General features: G+C 43.1%; 1 protein-coding gene across 4 annotated transcripts in view; it reads right to left on the minus strand.

Annotated features, from left to right (window-relative positions):
* trip11 (thyroid hormone receptor interactor 11) overlaps positions 1-21,448 on the minus strand; it is a 65,380-nt gene that overhangs the window by 12,023 nt on the left and 31,909 nt on the right. The window contains exons 15-29 of one of the 4 annotated variants that reach the window (XM_064953114.1): positions 19,986-20,347; positions 19,656-19,784; positions 19,331-19,438; positions 13,856-14,058; positions 12,570-12,708; positions 11,571-11,675; positions 9,577-10,110; positions 8,970-9,080; positions 8,481-8,651; positions 7,641-7,790; positions 5,593-5,786; positions 4,417-4,580; positions 3,234-3,337; positions 1,839-1,938; positions 324-405 (exon numbers count right to left, since the gene is read on the minus strand). In XM_064953114.1, coding sequence (XP_064809186.1) covers positions 324-405; positions 1,839-1,938; positions 3,234-3,337; positions 4,417-4,580; positions 5,593-5,786; positions 7,641-7,790; positions 8,481-8,651; positions 8,970-9,080; positions 9,577-10,110; positions 11,571-11,675; positions 12,570-12,708; positions 13,856-14,058; positions 19,331-19,438; positions 19,656-19,784; positions 19,986-20,347 — 2,656 coding nt within the window. Of the gene's footprint in view, positions 1-323; positions 406-1,838; positions 1,939-2,562; positions 3,013-3,189; positions 3,338-4,416; positions 4,581-5,592; positions 5,787-7,640; positions 7,791-8,480; positions 8,652-8,969; positions 9,081-9,576; positions 10,111-11,570; positions 11,676-12,569; positions 12,709-13,855; positions 14,059-19,330; positions 19,439-19,655; positions 19,785-19,961; positions 20,348-21,448 lie in introns of those variants that run through there. The other 3 variants (XM_064953113.1, XM_064953116.1, XM_064953115.1) reach the window with 3 other exon arrangements.

Genomic DNA, 21,448 nt, shown 5'->3' on the forward strand with positions numbered 1-21,448 from the left:
GTGTTTAAATACACCACATTTAGTCAGTGTAGTGTTTAAATACACCACATTTAGTCAGTGTAGTGTTTAAATACACCACATTTGGTCAGTGTAGTGTTTAAATACACCACATTTAGTCAGTATAGTGTTTAAATACACCACATTTAGTCAGTGTAGTGTTTAAATACACCACATTTAGTCAGTGTAGTGTTTAAATACACCACAATTAGTCAGTGTAGTGTTTAAATACACCACATTTAGTCAGTGTAGTGTTTAAATACTTCACATTTAGTCAGTGTAGTGTTTAAATACTTCACATTTAGTCAGTGTAGTGTTGAACTTACTGGTCTACTTGTCCCTCTGTGCTATTCAGCAGGTTCATCAACTTGTCCTGAGACTCTTCCAACATCTCCTGCCTCACATCAACTGTAACACACACACACACACACACGTTTAATACGCTGTAGCTCCTCAGAAGTCTGAAGCGTTTATTTTGGCTATACCTCAACAGCCGTGTCACAGAGAGAGCCGTGTCACAGAGAGAGCCGTGTCACAGAGAGAGCCGTGTCACAGAGACAGCCGTGTCACAGAGACAGCCGTGTCACAGAGACAGCCGTGTCACAGAGAGAATAGAACACTAGAGAGTAGAACACTTTATTTCCCATAAGGCCCTGGTCAGAAGTAGAACACTTTATTTCCCATAAGGCCCTGGTCAGAAGTAGAGCACTTTATTTCCCATAAGGCCCTGGTCAGAAGTAGAACACTTTATTTCCCATAAGGCCCTGGTCAGAAGTAGAACACTTTATTTCCCATAAGGCCCTGGTCAGAAGTAGAACACTTTATTTCCCATAAGGCCCTGGTCAGAAGTAGAACACTTTATTTCCCATAAGGCCCTGGTCAGAAGTAGAACACTTTATTTCCCATAAGGCCCTGGTCAGAAGTAGATCACTTTATTTCCCATAAGGCCCTGGTCAGAAGTAGATCACTTTATTTCCCATAAGGCCCTGGTCAGAAGTAGAACACTTTATTTCCCATAAGGCCCTGGTCAGAAGTAGAACACTTTATTTCCCATAAGGCCCTGGTCAGAAGTAGAACACTACACTGGAACTTGTGTTCCATCTAGAGCCTCGCTAAACCTACTGTGAAGACAACGTAAAAGCAGTGTTCAAAGAGGAACTCGACGATGAGACAACAGGTATGACAACAGGTATGACAACAGGTATGACAACAGGTATGACAACAGGTGCGACAACAGGTGCGACAACAGGTGCGACAACAGGTACGACAACAGGTACGACAAAAGGTACGACAAAAGGTACGACAAAAGGTACGACAACAGGTACGACAACAGGTATGACCACAGGTATGACCACAGGTATGACCACAGGTATGACCACAGGTATGACCACAGGTATGACCACAGGTATGACAACAGGTATGACCACAGGTAAGACAACAGGTATGACAACAGGTATGACAACAGGTATGACCACAGGTATGACCACAGGTATGACAACAGAGGAATGGAACAGGAATGTGTCACCCAGAACATCTCTAGTTACAGCAGCAGGAGGACAGGTGTTTGATCCAGACAGAAATCAGGTCAGACATGAAGAGGGTTAGGAGACAATGAGGACACTTGTTTCTCCTACGTTATTCCACGATAAGAACGAAATGGAAAGTGAAGGGGACACTATAGAGTCATCCATGCCCAAAACCACAGCCTTGACCACTGTATAAAGCCTCTTACTCCGGCCTCCAAACTCAGCCTGGCTTTATTAGAAGCTCTCTCTTCTTCATGTTCCTTCATGCTGGATAAAAAGCCTGACATAAGATGGCTCCCCCCCCCTCTCTCCCACCTTGTTTTTTGAGCTCTTCTAGCTGTTCTTCCTTTAGGTCCAGCTGGTCAGTGAGTCTGGAGGCTGAGTCCAGAGCAGCATTAGCCTCATCTAGGTTGATCTGAGAGAGTGACACAGCAAGAGACAGAGAGGGCGAGAGAGACAGAGCGAGAGCGAGAGAGACAGAGCGAGAGCGAGAGAGACAGAGCGAGAGCGAGAGAGACAGAGCGAGAGCGAGAGAGACAGAGAGAGAGAGACAGAGCGAGAGCGAGAGAGACAGAGCGAGAGAGACAGAGCGAGAGAGACAGAGCGAGAGCGAGAGAGATAGAGCGAGAGAGATAGAGCGAGAGAGATAGAGCGAGAGAGACAGAGCGAGAGAGACAGAGCGAGAGAGACAGAGCGAGAGAGACAGAGCGAGAGAGACAGAGCGAGACAGAGAGAGAGAGAGAGAGAGAGAGACAGAGAGAGAGAGACAGAGAGATAGAGCGAGAGAGACAGAGGAGATATGATAAGAGAGACAATAAGTCAGAATGTTTATTTGATTTATTTCACATTTAACCAGAGAGACAGGCGAGGCGAGAGAGACATTTAACCGAGAGACAGAGCGAGAGCGAGAGAGACAACGAGAGAGATAGGGAGCGAGAGAGACAGAGCGAGAGCGAGAGAGACAACCAGGTAGAGCGAGGAGAGAACAGAGCGAGAGAGATAGAGCGAGAGAGAGAGAGATAGACCTTTATTTAGAGAGAGAGAGATAGAGCGAGAGAGACAGGGATATGATAAGTAGACCAATAAGTCAGAATGTTTATTTGTATTTATTTCACCTTTATTTAATCAGGTAGGGAGGTTGAGAACACCTTTATTTAACCAGGTAGGGAGGTTGAGAACACCTTTATTTAACCAGGTAGGGAGGTTGAGAACACCTTTATTTAACCAGTTAGGGAGGTTGAGAACACCTTTATTTAACCAGGTAGGGAGGTTGAGAACAAGTTCTCATTTACAATTGCGACCTGGCCAAGATAAAGCAAAGCAGATCGACACATACAACGACACAGAGTTACACATGGAGTAAAACAAACAGTCAATAATACAGTATAAACAAGTCTATATACGATGTGAGCAAATGAGGTGAGATAAGGGAGGTAAAGGCAAAAAAAGGCCATGGTGGCAAAGTAAATACAATATAGCAAGTAAAACACTGGAATGGTAGATTTGCAGTGGAAGAATGTGCAAAGTAGAGATAGAAATAATGGGGTGCAAAAGAGCAAAATAAATATATACAGTAAGGGGAGAGGTAGTTTTTTGGACTAACTTAAGGACTAAATGATTGAGGAGTGGATGTGTACCTGATGAGAGTCGTTCTGAAGTGTCCTACCTGAAGTGCTGAGGCTTGATGAGAGTCGTTCTGAAGTGTCCTACCTGAAGTGCTGAGGCTTTGTCCTCCAGTTTAAGTGCTTTTCTTCTCCACTCATCCTTCTCCCTCTTGTATTTATCAAGCTCTGACGAATACATGGCTTTCTCTTCTGTTGGGAGGAGAACAGAGAGAAGATGTTCATATCTTTATGAAGACCAGAAGAGCTCTATTTCCTCTGTCGGAGTTGATGTTGCCTTTAGATGAGACTGGTCCCAGATCTGTGTGTGGTATAGCATCAAGTTGGCTAAAGCGCACAAACAGATCTGGACACCAGGCTATACTCTCACTCCAGCCTCAGTGACCATAGAGTTGGCTCTACAGCACTAACAGATCTAGATACCAGGCTATATTCTCACTTCAACCTCAGTGACCACAGAGTTGGCTATAGAGCACTAACACATCTGGATACCAGGCTATATAATCACTACAACCTCAGTGACCATAGAGTTGGCTATAGAGCACTAACAGATCTGGACACCAGGCTATATTCTCACTACAGCCTCAGTGACCATAGATGTGGCTCTACAGCACTAACAGATCTGGATACCAGGCTATATTCTCACTACAACCACAGAGTTGGCTATAGAGCACTAACAGATCTAGATACCAGGCTATATTCTCCCTACCGCCTCAGTGACCATAGAGTTGGCTATACAACACTAACAGATCTGGACACCAGGCAATATTCTCCCTACCACCTCAGTGACCATAGAGTTGGCTATACAACACTAACAGATCTGGACACCAGGCTATATTCTCCCTACCACCTCAGTGACCATAGAGTTGGCTATACAACACTAACAGATCTGGACACCAGGCTATATTCTCCCTACCACCTCAGTGACCATAGAGTTGGCTATACAACACTAACAGATCTGGACACCAGGCTATATTCTCCCTACTGCCTCAGTGACCATAGAGTTGGCTATACAACACTAACAGATCTGGACACCAGGCTATATTCTCCCTACTGCCTCAGTGACCATAGAGTTGGCTATACAACACTAACAGATCTGGACACCAAAAATAAACAACATGCATTACAGCAGAGAGGCTAGCCTGGTCCCAGACCTGTTAGTGCTCTTACCAACTCCTACAGTCCTTATCATGGCATTACATCGATCATAGACGTTATCTCCACAGCACAAACTGATCTGGGACCAGACTAGCGGAGGCCAGTCGTCTTGCCTTGCTGGAACTGCTCGAGCACCATCTGGAGGTTGGACAGGGACACGGCGTACTGGTTGACCTGGTCCCGTGCTGCTCTGAGCTGAGTCGAGGCCTCGTCTCTCTGCCTCACCGTCCCACTCAGCTGCTCCTGGAGAGACTCCACCTGGAGAGACGCCTGGTGGCTGCGAGACAAACAACGAAGAAGGATGACTCGCGGTTTCCTCCTCCCCCGTTGCTACCCAAACCTCGCTGCGTCTGACATCGAGTGGCTGCTGCCAACACACCGACTCATCTCCAGCCACTTTAATAATGGAAATGGATGTAAAATATATCACGAGCCACTTTAAACAATGCTACTTAATATAATGTTTACATTTCTCATCTCATACGTATATACTGTATCCTATGTCATCTACTGCATCTTCATGTAATACATGTATCACTAGCCACTTTAAACTATGCCACTTTGTTTACATACTCATCTCATATGTATATACTGTACTCGATATCATCTACTGCATCTTCATGTAATGCATGTATCACGAGCCACTTTAAACTATGCTACCTAATATAATGTTTACATACCCTACATTATTCATCTCATATGTATACGTATATACTGTACTCTATCATCTACTGTATCCTTATGTAATACATGTATCACTAGCCACTTTAACTATGCCACTTTGTTTACATACTCATCTCATATGTATATACTGTACTCGATAGCATCTACTGTATCTTGCCTATGCTGCTCTGTACCATCACTCATTCATATATCCTTATGTACATATTCTTTATCTCCTTACACTGTGTATAAGACAGTAGTTTAGGAATTGTTAGTTAGATTACTTGTTGGTTATTACTGCATTGTCGGAACTAGGAGCACAAGCATTTCGCTACACTCGCATTAACATCTGCTAACTATGTGTATGTGACAAATAAATTTGATTTGATTTGATAGTGCAGAACACAAACTTTCCATTGGACGTACATTTCTGTGTGTTCGTGGACACGGGACAATAAAGTTTTTATCCTTCTGTAACTCAACCAACACCAGTGATAAACAGACCATCTGTTTTCAAGGGGTCTTGTTCATTGGGACACACAGTAGCAAAAACTGTTTCAAGACGTTTCAAAAACGTTCAAATAGTACTTCACTGTTTCATCTTCGTGCCTTCTGAACATGTTTACCTGGTGCTCTCCACCTGACTGGAGGAAGTGGCCAGTCTGTCGTCCAATAGCGTGACTCTCTTGCGTAGCTCCGCCTCCCTGTCCTCCGCGGCGAGGACCTCCCGTGTGTAGGACTCCTCTATCTCCAGCAGGTGGTTACGTAGTCGGTCCAGCTCCAACTTCAACCGCTGCTCTCTGTCCTTCACATGCTGCAGCTGAGAGAGGAGACAGACGGAGAGAGAGAGAGAGGAGACAGACGGAGAGAGAGAGAGAGAGACAGACGGAGAGAGAGAGAGAGACAGGGAGAGACAGGGGACAGACGGAGCGAGAAAGAGAGAGAGGAGACAGACGGAGAGAGGAGACAGACGGAGAGAGGAGACAGACGGAGAGAGAGAGAGAGGAGACAGATGGAGAGAGAGAGAGGAGACAGACGGAGAGAGAGCGAAACAGGGAGAGACAGGAGACAGGCGGAGCGAGAAAAACAGAGAGAGAGAGAGAGAGAGAGAGAGGAGACAGACGGTTCGAGAGAGAGAGGAGAGACGGTTCGAGAGAGAGAGACGGAGAGAGAGCGAGACAGGGAGAGACAGAGCGAGAAAAACAGAGAGAGAGCGAGAGAGAGGAGACAGACGGAGAGAGAGCGAGACAGGGAGAGACAGGAGAGACAGGAGCGAGAAAGAGAGAGAGGAGACAGACGGAGAGAGGAGACAGACGGAGAGAGAGAGAGGAGACAGATGGAGAGAGAGAGAGAGACAGACGGAGAGAGAGCGAGACAGGGAGAGACAGGAGACAGGCGGAGCGAGAAAAACAGAGAGAGAGAGAGAGGAGACAGACGGTTCGAGAGAGAGAGGAGAGACGGTTCGAGAGAGAGGAGACAGACGGAGAGAGAGCGAGACAGGGAGAGACGGAGTGAGAAAAACAGAGAGAGAGAGAAACAGGGAGAGGGGTCACATGGGGATTTGATATTTACCAACAGCAGAACCAATGTCACTACAAAAATACTATCCATAAATATATCTGATAAGGAATGTATCATGAACGGTTGGTTATGAATGCGTTGTGTATTGGTTATGAATGCGTTGTGTATTGGTTATGAATGCGTTGTGTATTGGTTATGAATGCGTTGTGTATTGGTTATGAATGCGTTGTGTATTGTTATGAATGCGTTGTGTATTGGTTATGAATGCGTTGTGTATTGGTTATGAATGCGTTGTGTATTGGTTATGAATGCGTTGTGTATTGGTTATGAATGCGTTGTGTATTGGTTATGAATGCGTTGTGTATTGGTTATGAATTTGTATATTGGTTATGAATGCGTTGTGTATTGGTTATGAATGCGTTGTGTATTGGTTATGAATGCGTTGTGTATTGGTTATGAATGCGTTGTGTATTGGTTATGAATGCGTTGTGTATTGGTTATGAATGGTGTATTGGTTATGAATGCGTTGTGTATTGGTTATGAATGCGTTGTGTATTGGTTATGAATGCGTTGTGTATTGGTTATGAATGCGTTGTGTATTGGTTATGAATGCGTTGTGTATTGGTTATGAATGCGTTGTGTATTGGTTATGAATGCGTTGTGTATTGGTTATGAATGCGTTGTGTATTGGTTATGAATGCGTTGTGTATTGGTTATGAATGCGTTGTGTATTGGTTATGAATGCGGTGTGTATTGGTTATGAATGTGTGTATTGGTTATGAATGCCCCTGTATTGGTTATGAATGCATTGGTTATGAATCCTGTGTATTGGTTATGAATGCGTTGTGTATTGGTTATGAATGCGTTGTGTATTGGTTATAAATGCGTTGTGTATTGGTTATAAATGCGTTGTGTATTGGTTATAAATGCGTTGTGTATTGGTTATGAATGCGTTGTATATTGGTTATGAATGTGTTGTATATTGGTTATGAATGTGTTTACAACCCCCCCTAACAGGTGTCCTTCAAATAATAGCAGTGTGTGATGGGGTGGGCGATATCGCCAAAATATCTTACGATACATTTATGTTTTTGAATAATAAAAGACTACCATTTCCCTAACAGAAACCCTGGTGTGTGTCCATCCATCCTACCTCTGTCTGTACGGCTGTGGTCTCCATCTGTTTCTGTTTGAGAGCCAGCATGACCTGGTCTCTCTCCTGCTGGAAGGCTACAGCTTTCTCCTGCATGGACCTCAGCTCGTTCAGGAGCTGGTTGAGCTCTCCAGACTTCTGGCTGTTGCCCTGGGAAACGTATCAATAAAAATATATATAACATTTTTTGATCAAACAGCTGGTTCTGCGTCCCCGCTCTTCTGACTGTTGCCATGGGACACCGCAATGGAATGGTCAGGTTATTAAAAACACACACCTGATAGGTGCAGTGAAAGTGTTGTTTTACAGGGTCATGAAAGAATACATTATTGATCAGTTTGAGAAAAGATTTAACCAAGTGTTTGAAAATGTATTTAAACTATTTAATAGCCTATTTTACTTTGATTGACTTTCTCTGTCCTTCACTAGATCTGGAATCTATTACTAATTATAAACTGGGTGGTTCCAGCCCTGAATGCTGATTGGCTGACAGCCGTGGAATATCAGACCGTATACCACGGGTATGACACAACGTTTATTTGTACTGCTCTAATTTACATTGGTAACCAGTTTATAATAGCAATAAGGCAACTCTGGGGTTTGTGATATATGACCAATATACCACGGCTATGGGCAGTGTCCAGGCACTCCGTGTTGCGTCGTGCTTAAAGAACAACCCTTAGCCGTGGTATATTGGCCATAAACCACACCTTCTCTGGCCTTATCGCTTCAATAAAGGATTTGAGTTATGGCATTTTAAGTCCCCCAATGATCATTCTCCCAAAAATGTGTAGTTAGTAGTTTACAGTAACTGATTTTGTACAGTACAAACATCCAAACCTGTTCTCTGTCCTTGAGCATCTTCTCCATGGCGGCTGCCTTCTCCGACATGGCGCTCCTCTCAAACTCCTTCTCCCTCATGAGGAGGGACACCTGCATGTTGGTCTCCTGCAGGGCTCTGAACTCTGACTCCTTCTCCCGGCTCCGCTGGGCCACAGCCTCGTTCTCATCCTTCAATACAATTCAAATAACTTAAAAAAATTGTTCAGGTTTCAGCCATCAACGGAAATATATCTTTATAAATAATATATCTTATATCTCTCAATCCCCTCCAGACAGCACACTTGACCCTCACACACGAGGGTCAAGCTGCAGTCTCGTGCCGCTGGATAGAGAGCATGTTGTGGGTTTAAGGGCCTTGCTCAAGAACCCAACATCTTTAGGATGTGAACTTAGCAGCCCTCCAGATTTCAGGTCAATGCAGCCCAGGATTCGAACTGGCTACCTTCCGGTTAAAAGTTTGAACTCCTGAGCCGCTGGGCTACCTACCTTCAGCTTCCTGGTATCCATCTCCAGGATAAGAGCTCGCTCCTTCAGGTTGGTCACGGCTTGTTTTAACACCTCGTTGTCGCTCTCACGGTTCCTCAGGCTCTCACTCACCTGGAGAAATAAACAAATGCACAGATTGAATGGCTGCTAGAACATCCTACCTTTGCGGACACTCAAAATGGCTGCTAGAACATCCTACCTTTGCACCTATGTGGACACTCAAAATGGCTGCTAGAACATCCTACCTTTGCGGACACTCAAAATGGCTGCTAGAACATCCTACCTTTGCACCTATGTGGACACTCAAAATGGCTGCTAGAACATCCTAATTGGCACCTATGTGGACACTCAAAATGGCTGCCAGTCCACCATTTATGACATAATTCACTTGAATTGACCGTTGTACTCATTCTAATGAAGGGGTCATTTGTCACTTGATTCAGTTGCAACTGAATATAGATTTTTTGAATGTAGATTTTATTTAAGGTTACATTTAAGTCTTAATAGCGCACACTCTGTGCCTTCCTCATATTTTACACACACACACACAAACACACACACACACACACACACACACACACACACACACACACACACACACACACACCTGGGTGAGTTGATCTCCTTTAGTCTTGATGAGCAGGTCTTTCTCCCTGACAGAGCGCTGCAGAACGTCCAGTCTCTCTTTGACCTGTCTGGCCTCCTCGGCCTGGCCTCGCTGCTCGCTGTCTGACACCTGGGCTGAGTTACACAGGCGGTGGTTATTCTCCTGCAAGGTCCTGATCATAGTCTCCCTCTCAGACAGGAGGGCTCTCAGAGACTCCAACTCCTGTCTCAGTCCTTCCTGGTTCCCTGGTGTTGCAGGTGCTGCCACCTGGTGTCTGGGAGGTTCCACTGCAGCAGGATGCTGGGCAGTAGACGTCAGGGCAGCAGACAGTGGGGTGACTTGGGGACTCTGCGCCACACTGTCCAGTTTCCCCAGGAGGACATCTTTAGTACTGCTCAGCTGGCTGATGGTCTGTTGGACGTGGGCTAGTTCGTGACTGAGACTGCCGAGCTTCCTCTCCTTCTGCTCATAGCTGTGGATCAGACGGCTGTAGTCCACGGAGAGAGTCGAGGTGCAGTCGTTGTCTGCATCCACCTACAGGATCAGAGACAAACAGTCCTTTATTCATCCCAATAAGTCTGCTGAATGACAAATCACTAGTCGGTTCAGCGGGCTGGCCGACACGTCACGTTGTAGTTGACAGAAGGGGTTGGGCGATGTCAACCTGTGTCCTATCGTGATCATGTACCCATAAAACATCCCTATAGACATCACCATAGCAACTATAGACATCACCATAGACCCTATAGACATCACCATAGACCCTATAGACATCACCATAGCAACTACAGACATCACCATAGACCCTACAGACAACACCATAGCAACTATAGACATCACCATAGACCCTATAGACATCACCATAGCAACTACAGACATCACCATAGACCCTACAGACAACACCATAGCAACTATAGACATCACCATAGACCCTATAGACATCAACATAGCAACTACAGACATCACCATAGCAACTACATACATCACCATAGACCCTACAGACATCACCATAGACCATACAGACATCACCATAGACCCTACAGACATCACCATAGCAACTATAGACATCACCATAGCAACTATAGACATCACCATAGCAACTATAGACATCACCATAGCAACTATAGACATCACCATAGCAACGATAGACATCACCATAGCAACTATGGACATCACCATAGACCCTATAGACATCACCATAGCAACTATAGACATCACCATAGCAACTATAGACATCACCATAGACCCTAGACATCACCATAGACCCTAGACATCACCATAGACCCTAGACATCACCATAGCAACTATAGACATCACCATAGCAACTATAGACATCACCATAGACCCTATAAACATCACCATAGGCCCTATAGACATCACCATAGCAACTATAGACATCACCATAGCAACTATAGACATCACCATAGACCCTATAGACATCACCATAGCAACTATAGACATCACCATAGACCCTATAAACATCACCATAGGCCCTATAGACATCACCATAGCAACTATAGACATCACCATAGCAACTATAGACATCACCATAGACCCTATAGACATCACCATAGCAACTATAGACATCACCATAGACCCTATAGACATCACCATAGACATCACTATAGCAACTATAGACATCACCATAGCAACTATAGACATCACCATAGCAACTATAGACATCACCATAGACCCTAGACATCACCATAGCAACTATAGACATCACCATAGCAACTATAGACATCACCATAGACCCTGTAGACATCACCATAGAACCTATAGACATCACCATAGACATCACTATAGACCCTATATACATCAATCGTCAATCTTTTGGGGTGACTTCGCCAATCGTTTGGGGTGACTTCGCCAATCGTTTGGGGTGACTCCGCCAATTGAGTTAGTACTTTATCTTAACATTATTACTACTGGGCAGGCTCATTATCATTACACATGATACATGATTCATTACTTTAAGATATGATGATGGTTACCTGTCCCTGTAGCTTGTGGAGCTCCTCTACCAGCTGTCCAGATTCATGCTGCATGTTCTTTACCGTGGTGATCACCTGCATCTTCCACTCCTCCATCTTCTTCACCTGGATACATTACAATACATACATTAGCCTCAGCTACATTAGGCACCTTCCAATACATACATTAGCCTCGGCTACATTAGCCTCGGCTACATTAGACACCTTCCAATACATACATTAGCCTCGGCTACATTAGGCACCTTCCAATACATACATTAGCCTCGGCTACATTAGCCTCAGCTACATTAGCCTCAGCTACATTAGCCTCAGCTACATTAGCCTCAGCTACATTAGGCACCTTCCAATACATACATTAGCCTCGAGTGGCACAGCGGTCTAAGGCACTGCATCTCAGTGCAAGAGGCATCACTACAGTCCCTGGTTCGAATCCAGGCTGTATCACATACGGCCGTGATTGAGAGTCTCATAGGGCGGTACACAATTGGCCCTCCGTCATCCGGGTTTGGGCGTCATTGTAAATTAGAATTTGTACTTAACTGACTTGCCTAGTTAAATAAAGGTTACTTAAAAAATAAATAATAATTAAAAGACACAGCTACATTAGCCTCAGCTACATTAGCCTCAGCTACATTAGGCATCTTCCAATACATACATTAGCCTCAGCTACATTAGCCTCAGCTACATTAGCCTCAGCTACATTAGCCTCAGCTACATTAGCCTCAGCTACATTAGGCATCTTCCAATACATACATTAGCCTCAGCTACATTAGGCACCTTCCAATATATACATTAGCCTCAGCTACATTAGCCTCAGCTACATTAGCCTCAGCTACATTGGGCATCTTCCAATATAAACATTAGAGACACCTTTATACATGGAATTGCACTTTAAAAATAGCGATTCCTCATCTGTGATGTGAATAATGTTTTTATGTCCTGTGAGACACAAGGCACAGTTCTGTAAAAACAGACAAAATGCTAAATATCTTGTCTTGCCTGTTGTTTCAATGTGTCCCTGTCCTGCAGCAGCTCTTCAAACTGGTTGGAGCTGACGCCTCCAGAGTCTCCTGCCTGCAGCACCGACACCAGGGTCTGGCACTTCTGGGTCAGCGCGTCGATCTCAATGTCCTTCTCTCTGATAATAACAAAAACAACAACAACGATGATGACAATAATAATAAGAAAATGAAATTGTATTTGCATACTCAAGGACAGGAGAATAGAATTAAACAGCACATGGATACATGACATTACCAAGTAGGGCACAGTACACTAGAAGGGGCAAGATGGCACCAAAACACATTATAAATATATATATTAACAATTTATTACACATACATATATATACACTACCGTTAAAAAGTTTGGGGTCACTTAGAAATGTACATGTGATTGAAAGAAAAGCAAATTTTTTGTCGATTAAAATAACATCAAATTGATCAGAAATACATTGTTGTGGCTGGAAACGGCTGTTTTTTTAATGGAATATCTACATAGGCGTACAGAGGCCCATTATCAGCAACACTCAAAAGGCTAATTGATCATTAGAAAGTCCTTTTGCAATTATGTTAGCACAGCTGAAAACTGTTGTCCTGATTAAAGAAGGAATAAAACTGTCCTTCTTTAGACTAGTTGAGTATCTGGAGCATCAGCATTTGTGGGTTCGATTACAGGCTCAAAATGACCAGAAACAAAGAACTTTCTTCTGAAACTCGTCAGTCTATTCTTGCTCTGAGTAATGAAGGCTATTCCAATGTGAGAAATTACCAAGAAACTGAAGATCTGGTACAACACTGTGTACTGCTCCCTTCACAGAACAGCGCAAACTGGCTCTAACCAGACTACAAAGAGGAGTGGGAATCCCCAGTGGACAACTGAGCAAGACGACAAGTACATTAGAGTGTCTAGTTTGAGAAACAGATGTCTCACAAGTCCTCAACTGGCAGCTTCATTAAATAGTACCCTGCAAAACACCAGTCTCAACATCAACAGTGAAGAGGTGACTCCGGGATGCTGGCCTTCTAGGCAGAGTTCCTCTGTCCAGTGTCTGTGTTCTTTTGCCCATCTTAAGCTTTTCTTTTTATTGGCCAGTCTGAGATATGGCTTTTTCTTTTTTTATGGACCCCAAACTTTTGAACGATAGTGTATATCATTTAGCAGACACTTTAATTCAAATGGACTTGCATTTCCGGGAAAGGAATCCACAATCCTGGAGTTGCAAGGGTCTTGTTCTACCAACTGAGTTACTGTATTTCTGCACCGAATGTACAACACAACTACACCTGATGATCCGGGACAGGTTCTGGATGGTCTCTCTGAACATCTCCTGGCTGCCTGAGGGGTCAGACATGGTGGACAGCCTCTGGTTCTCCTGCTGGACCTTGAGGAGCACAGCTTCCTTCCCTGCCACAATGTCCATGATGCGCTGGTAGTCCCCCCTCAGCTGACTGTTCTCCCTCGTCTTCTCATTCAGCACCGCCAGCACCTAAATTAACAAAAACACATTTTACTTTAACAACCCCAAATTCTACACAGTCACCAATTTTACAGAGTCACTTTACACAATTTTTACACTGTTTTTACTACATCTGTACTACTATATACAGACTACTACTACCACCTCTATATACAGACTACTGCTACCACCTCTATATACAGACTACTGCTACCACCTCTATATACAGACTACTGCTACCACCTCTATATACAGACTACTACTACCACCTCTACATACAGACTACCACCTCTACATACAGACTACTACTACCACCTCTATATACAGACTACTGCTACCACCTCTATATACAGACTACTACTACCACCTCTATATACAGACTACTACTACCACCACCTCTATATACAGACTACTACTACCACCTCTATATACAGACTACTGCTACCACCTCTATATACAGACTACTACTACCACCTCTATATACAGACTACTACTACCACCACCTCTATATACAGACTACTGCTACCACCTCTATATACAGACTACTACTACCACCTCTATATACAGACTACTACTACCACCTCTACATACAGACTACTACCACCTCTGTATACAGACTACTACTACCACCTCTATATACAGACTACTGCTACCACCTCTATATACAGACTACTACTACCACCTCTATATACAGACTACTACTACCACCTCTATATACAGACTACTGCTACCACCTCTATATACAGACTACTGCTACCACCTCTATATACAGACTACTACTACCACCTCTATATACAGACTACTACCACCTCTATATACAGACTACTACTACCACCACCTCTATATACAGACTACTACTACCACCTCTACATACAGACTACTACTACCACCTCTATATACATACTACTACTACCACCTCTATATACAGACTACTGCTACCACCTCTATATACAGACTACTACTACCACCACCTCTATATACAGACTACTACTACCACCTCTACATACAGACTACTACTACTACCACCTCTATATACAGACTACTACTACTACCACCTCTATATACAGACTACTACCACCTCTATATACAGACTACTACTACCACCTCTATATACAGACTACTACTACCACCACCTCTATATACAGACTACTACCACCACCTCTATATACAGACTACTGCTACCACCTCTACATACAGACTACTATTACCACCACCTCTATATACAGACTACTATTACCACCACCTCTATATACAGACTACTACTACTACCACCTCTATATACAGACTACTACTACCACCTCTATATACAGACTACTACTACCACCTCTATATACAGACTACTACTACCACCTCTATATACAGACTACTACTACCACCTCTATATACAGACTACTACTGCTACCACCTCTATATACAGACTACTACTGCTACCACCTCTATATACAGACTACTATTACCACCTCTACATACAGACTACTACTACTACCACCTCTATATACAGACTACTGCTACCACCTCTATATACAGACTACTACTACCACCTCTATATACAGACTACTACTACCACCACCTCTACATACAGACTACTACTACTACCACCTCTATATACAGACTACTGCTACCACCTCTATATACAGACTACTACTACCACCTCTATATACAGACTACTACTACCACCTCTATATACAGACTACTACTACTACCACCTCTATATACAGACTACTACTACCACCTCTATATACAGACTACTACTACTACCACCTCTATATACAGACTACTACTACCACCACCTCTATATACAGACTACTACTACCACCTCTATATACAGACTACTACTACCACCTCTATATACAGACTACTACTACTACCACCTCTATATACAGACTACTACCACCACCTCTATATACAGACTACTACTACTACCTCTATATACAGACTACTATTACCTACCTCTATATACAGACTACAGACTACTACCTCTATATACAGACTACTACTACCACCTCTATATACAGACTACTACTACCACCTCTACATACAGACTACTACTACCACCTCTATATACAGACTACTACTACCACCTCTATATACAGACTACTACTACCACCTCTATATACAGACTACTATTACCACCTCTATATACAGACTACTACTACTACTACCTCTATATACAGACTACTACTACCACCACCTCTATATACAGACTACTACTACCACCTCTACATACAGACTACTACTACCACCTCTACATACAGACTACTACTACCACCTCTACATACAGACTACTACTACCACCTCTACATACAGACTACTACCACCACCTCTATATACAGACTACTACTACCACCTCTATATACAGACTACTACTACCACCTCTACATACAGACTACTACTACCACCACCTCTATATACAGACTACTACTACCACCACCTCTATATACAGACTACTACTACCACCTCTATATATAGACTACTACTACCACCTCTATATACAGACTACTGCTACCACCTCTATATACAGACTACTACTACCACCTCTATATACAGACTACTACCACCACCTCTACATACAGACTACTACTACCACCTCTATATACAGACTGCTACCACCACCTCTACATACAGACTACTACTACCACCTCTACATACAGACTACTACTACTACCTCTATATACAGACTGCTACCACCACCTCTACATACAGACTACTACTACCACCTCTACATACAGACTACTACTACCACCTCTATATACAGACTACTACTACCACCTCTACATACAGACTACTACTACCACCTCTACATACAGACTACTACTACCACCTCTATATACAGACTACTACCACCACCTCTACATACAGACTACTACTACCACCTCTACATACAGACTACTACCACCACCTCTATATACAGACTACTACTACCACCTCTATATACAGACTACTACTACCACCTCTACATACAGACTACTACTACTACCACCTCTATATACAGACTACTACCACCACCTCTACATACAGACTACTACTACCACCTCTATATACAGACTGCTACCACCACCTCTACATACAGACTACTACTACCACCTCTACATACAGACTACTACTACTACCTCTATATACAGACTACTGCTACCACCTCTATATACAGACTACTACTACCACCTCTATATACAGACTGCTACCACCACCTCTACATACAGACTACTACTACCACCTCTATATACAGACTACTACTACCACCTCTATATACAGACTACTACTACCACCACCTCTATATACAGACTACTGCTACCACCTCTATATACAGACTACTACTACCACCTCCTCTATATACAGACTACTGCTACCACCTCTATATACAGACTACTGCTACCACCTCTATATACAGACTACTACTACCACCACCTCTATATACAGACAACTACTACTACCACCTCTATATACAGACTACTACTACCACCTCTACATACAGACTACTACTACCACCTCTATATACAGACTACTACTACCACCACCTCTATATACAGACTACTGCTACCACCTCTATATACAGACTACTGCTACCACCTCTATATACAGACTACTACTACCACCTCTATATACAGACAACTACTACCACCACCTCTATATACAGACTACTGCTACCACCTCTATATACAGACTACTACTACCACCTCTATATACAGACAACTACTACCACCTCTATATACAGACTACTACTACCACCACCTCTATATACAGACTACTACTACCACCTCTATATACAGACAACTACTACCTCTACACTATATGTAGACTAATACAACTACTACTACATCTATATACTATATATAGATGAATACAACTACTACTACATGTATACTAGATGTAGACTAATACTACATATATACTACTACAACATCTATATACTATATGTAGACAAATACTACTACTACAGATATACACTACTGTTTAAAGGTTTGGGGTCACTTAGAAATGTCCTTGTTTTTGAAAGAAAAGCACATTTATGGTTCATTAAAATAACATCAAATTGATCAGAAATACAGTGTAGACATTGTTAATGTTGTAAATGACTATTGTAGCTGGAAACGGCTGATTTTTAATGGAATATCTACATAGGCGTACAGAGGCCCATTATCAGCAACCATCGCTCCTGTGTTCCAATGGCACGTTGTGTTAGCTAATCCAAGTTTATAATTTTAAAAGGCTAATTTGTCATTAGATAAACGCAAAACACCAGTCTCAACGTCAACAGTGAAGAGGCGACTCCGGGATGCTGGCCTTCTAGGCAGAGTTGCAAAGAAAAGCCATATCTCAGACTGGCCAATAAAAATAAAAGATTAAGATGGGTAAAAGAACACAGACACTGGACAGAGGAACTCTGCCTAGAAGGCCAGCATCCCGGAGTCTCCTCTTCACTGTTGACGTTGAGACAGGACAGAGGAACTCTGCCTAGAGGGCCAGCATCCCGGAGTCTCCTCTTCACTGTTGACGTTGAGGCTGGACAGAGGAACTCTGCCTAGAGGGCCAGCATCCCGGAGTCGCCTCTTCATTGTTGACGTTGAGACTGGACAGAGGAACTCTGCCTAGAAGGCTAGCATCCCGGAGTCACCTCTTCACTGTTGACGTTGAGACTGGACAGAGGAACTCTGCCTAGAAGGCCAGCATCCCGGAGTCACCTCTTCACTGTTGACGTTGAGACTGGACAGAGGAACTCTGTCTAGAAGGCCAGCATCCCAGAGTCGCCTCTTCACTGTTGACTTTGAGACTGGACAGAGGAACTCTGCCTAGAAGGCCAGCATCCCGGAGTCACCTCTTCACTGTTGACGTTGAGACTGGACAGAGGAACTCTGCCTAGAAGGCCAGCATCCCGGAGTCATACTCAACTTGTCTGAATGCCAGTTTTATTCCTTCTTTAATCAGAACAACAGTTTTCAGCTGTGCTAACATAATTGCAAAAGGACTTTCTAATTAATGATCAATTAGCCTTTTAAAATGATAAACGTGGATTAGCTAACACAATGTGCCATTGGAACACAGGAGTGATGGTTGCTGATAATGGGCCTCTGTACGCCTATGTAGATATTCCATAAAGAAATCAGCCGTTTCCAGCTACAATAGTCATTTACAACATTAACAATGTCTATACTGTATTTCTGATCAATTTGATGTTATTTTAAAAATGGACAAAAAAAAAAGTGCTTTTCTTTCAAAAACAAGGACATTTCTAAACGACCTTTTGAATGGTAGTGTACATACAGTCGACTTGGCAAATAAAGTTTATTCTGATTGTGATTCTGACCTGCTCTCTCTCCACGGCGTAAGCCTGCAGTTGCTGCTGGAGGAACATCACGTCCTGGCTGTGGCCCCCCAGGGAGACTCTAGCATGCAGTGCCTGGATCTCCAGGTCCTTGAGAGAAAAAAATAAAAATAAAAATAATAAATTGGTATATTTCAATAAGACAAACTGTTACATCGCCTCAAACTATGGTTTTGATATCATGGATGGTCGAGTCCTTGTATCCATAGTAGTATCCAGGCGTTACATTTCTCCAGCCCCATCCCTCTTCTTTTTTGACTAAAACAGTTGTTTCAACTGCATAATGCCCTTTTAAAAAACGACATACCTTCTGCAAGAGCATCTGGGAGAGTTTCCCAATCTCCTCTCTGGAGACCACCAGTTGGGCCAGCTGTCTGGTCAGGTTCAGGTTGTTCTCATTCAGCTGGCTGATTTCAGTCTCCTTCTCCTTGATGCCCTTCAGGTTTAGATCAGATGTATTAGCAAGAAGGCCACAGTTGCTCAAGTCAAGTGAGATGGATGATGTCATTACATTTATTTTCATTTTTTTGTTGTTGTCATTTAACAGAAATCAGGTTATTTATTCGATTATTATTATAACATATAATATTAAATAATAAAATGCAGGAAATACCTGCACCAGACGGTTTATCTCCACCTTTGACAGGTCATGTTTCTCGTTGTCGTTCTCTCCGTTATTCAGGGACGACTGGGTCTTGTCTTCCTGTTGGAGGATGACCACTTCCTGTTCCTGGGAGGAGTGGGTGTGGCCGAGGTGATCGACTTCCAGCTGCAGGCGCCCAATCTCCTCGTCCTTGGCGTGGATCAGCCTATCGTAGTTCTCTCTGCTCTGCTCGTGGCGTTGGTGGGCCTGCTCCAACTCATTCTGCTGCGCCAGGAGAGACTGCTGGGAGGAGAGGAGGTGACACCGCTGCTCCTCCACTCTCCTCTTCAGGGAGTGGCCCTCCTCCTCCAGCCCGTCTCTGGTGCTCTTCAGCTGGCTGATCTCATTCTCCAGTTCTGTGATTAACATTATTTATTTAAATCTGAATGTGACTGTCGTCAAGGCAATTCCTTTCTGAGACGGCGAAGAAAAAAAATTAGTTTAAAAAAGGTGTTTTGCAACCCTTCGCGCGAGTTACATTTTTAATTGTTCGTACTGAACATACAACCTGGTCACCTGTCAACTCTTTCTTGTAGGTGTAATGTTTATTTCTTAACGCTCATTACCGAGCGCAAAGCACACCTATTTAACAAATCAAGACATCTAATCTGATAGGGCTTTGAAACACGTAGCACGTCGGCCATCACAAGTGAACTCGGCCACATTGCAACGTATTTTATCATTAGGATTTACATTTACCGTTAGATTAATACATGGTGTTATATTTTAAAAGTTAGCGATCTAGCTAATGTGTTTTGACTTTCTACTTCCACGGGTGGTAAATTAGAACCCATCGAATTAGGCCTATATATAAACTGTTAGTGCATCGTACATAAAAGATGAAGGAAAATTAATCTCAATCAAACCTCCTCCCCCTCTCCGCAAAAAATAATCTAAATTCTTGAGCGCTATTTTGACAGTAAGAGATAACAAAACATTTGCATAATGTTCAACCCATAACTCATAACAATCATTGGATTATATATATTTTTTATCATGCATTCCTGTTTGGACTGTTAGATGTAACAACATATTTATTGAATATGATTTCACTAGTCTATTACCCTTCTTAATATAGTATTGTGAACGACTTCATAATTATTTTATAAAATGACTCATATACAGTCAGCGCCAAGTCTTGGGTCAAAGGGCTTCTCACCAGTTTTTACCCCCAAGACTCCTGAACAGGGAATCAAAATGGCTGCCCGGACTATTTGCATTGTGTTCTCCCCCCCTAACCCCTCTTTCACGCTGCTGCTACTCTCTGTTTATCATATATGCAGAGTAACTTTAACCATATCTACATGTACATACTACCTCAATTAGCCTGACTAGCCTCTCTACTGTATTTGGCCCCTCTACTGTATTTGGCCCCTCTACTGTATTTGGCCCCTCTACTGTATTTGGCCCCTCTACTGTATTTGGCCCCTCTACTGTATACAGCCCCTCTACTGTAT

The sequence above is a fragment of the Oncorhynchus masou genome, chromosome 32, assembly GCF_036934945.1.
Source record: "Oncorhynchus masou masou isolate Uvic2021 chromosome 32, UVic_Omas_1.1, whole genome shotgun sequence".
Classification (NCBI taxonomy): Eukaryota; Metazoa; Chordata; class Actinopteri; order Salmoniformes; family Salmonidae; genus Oncorhynchus; species Oncorhynchus masou.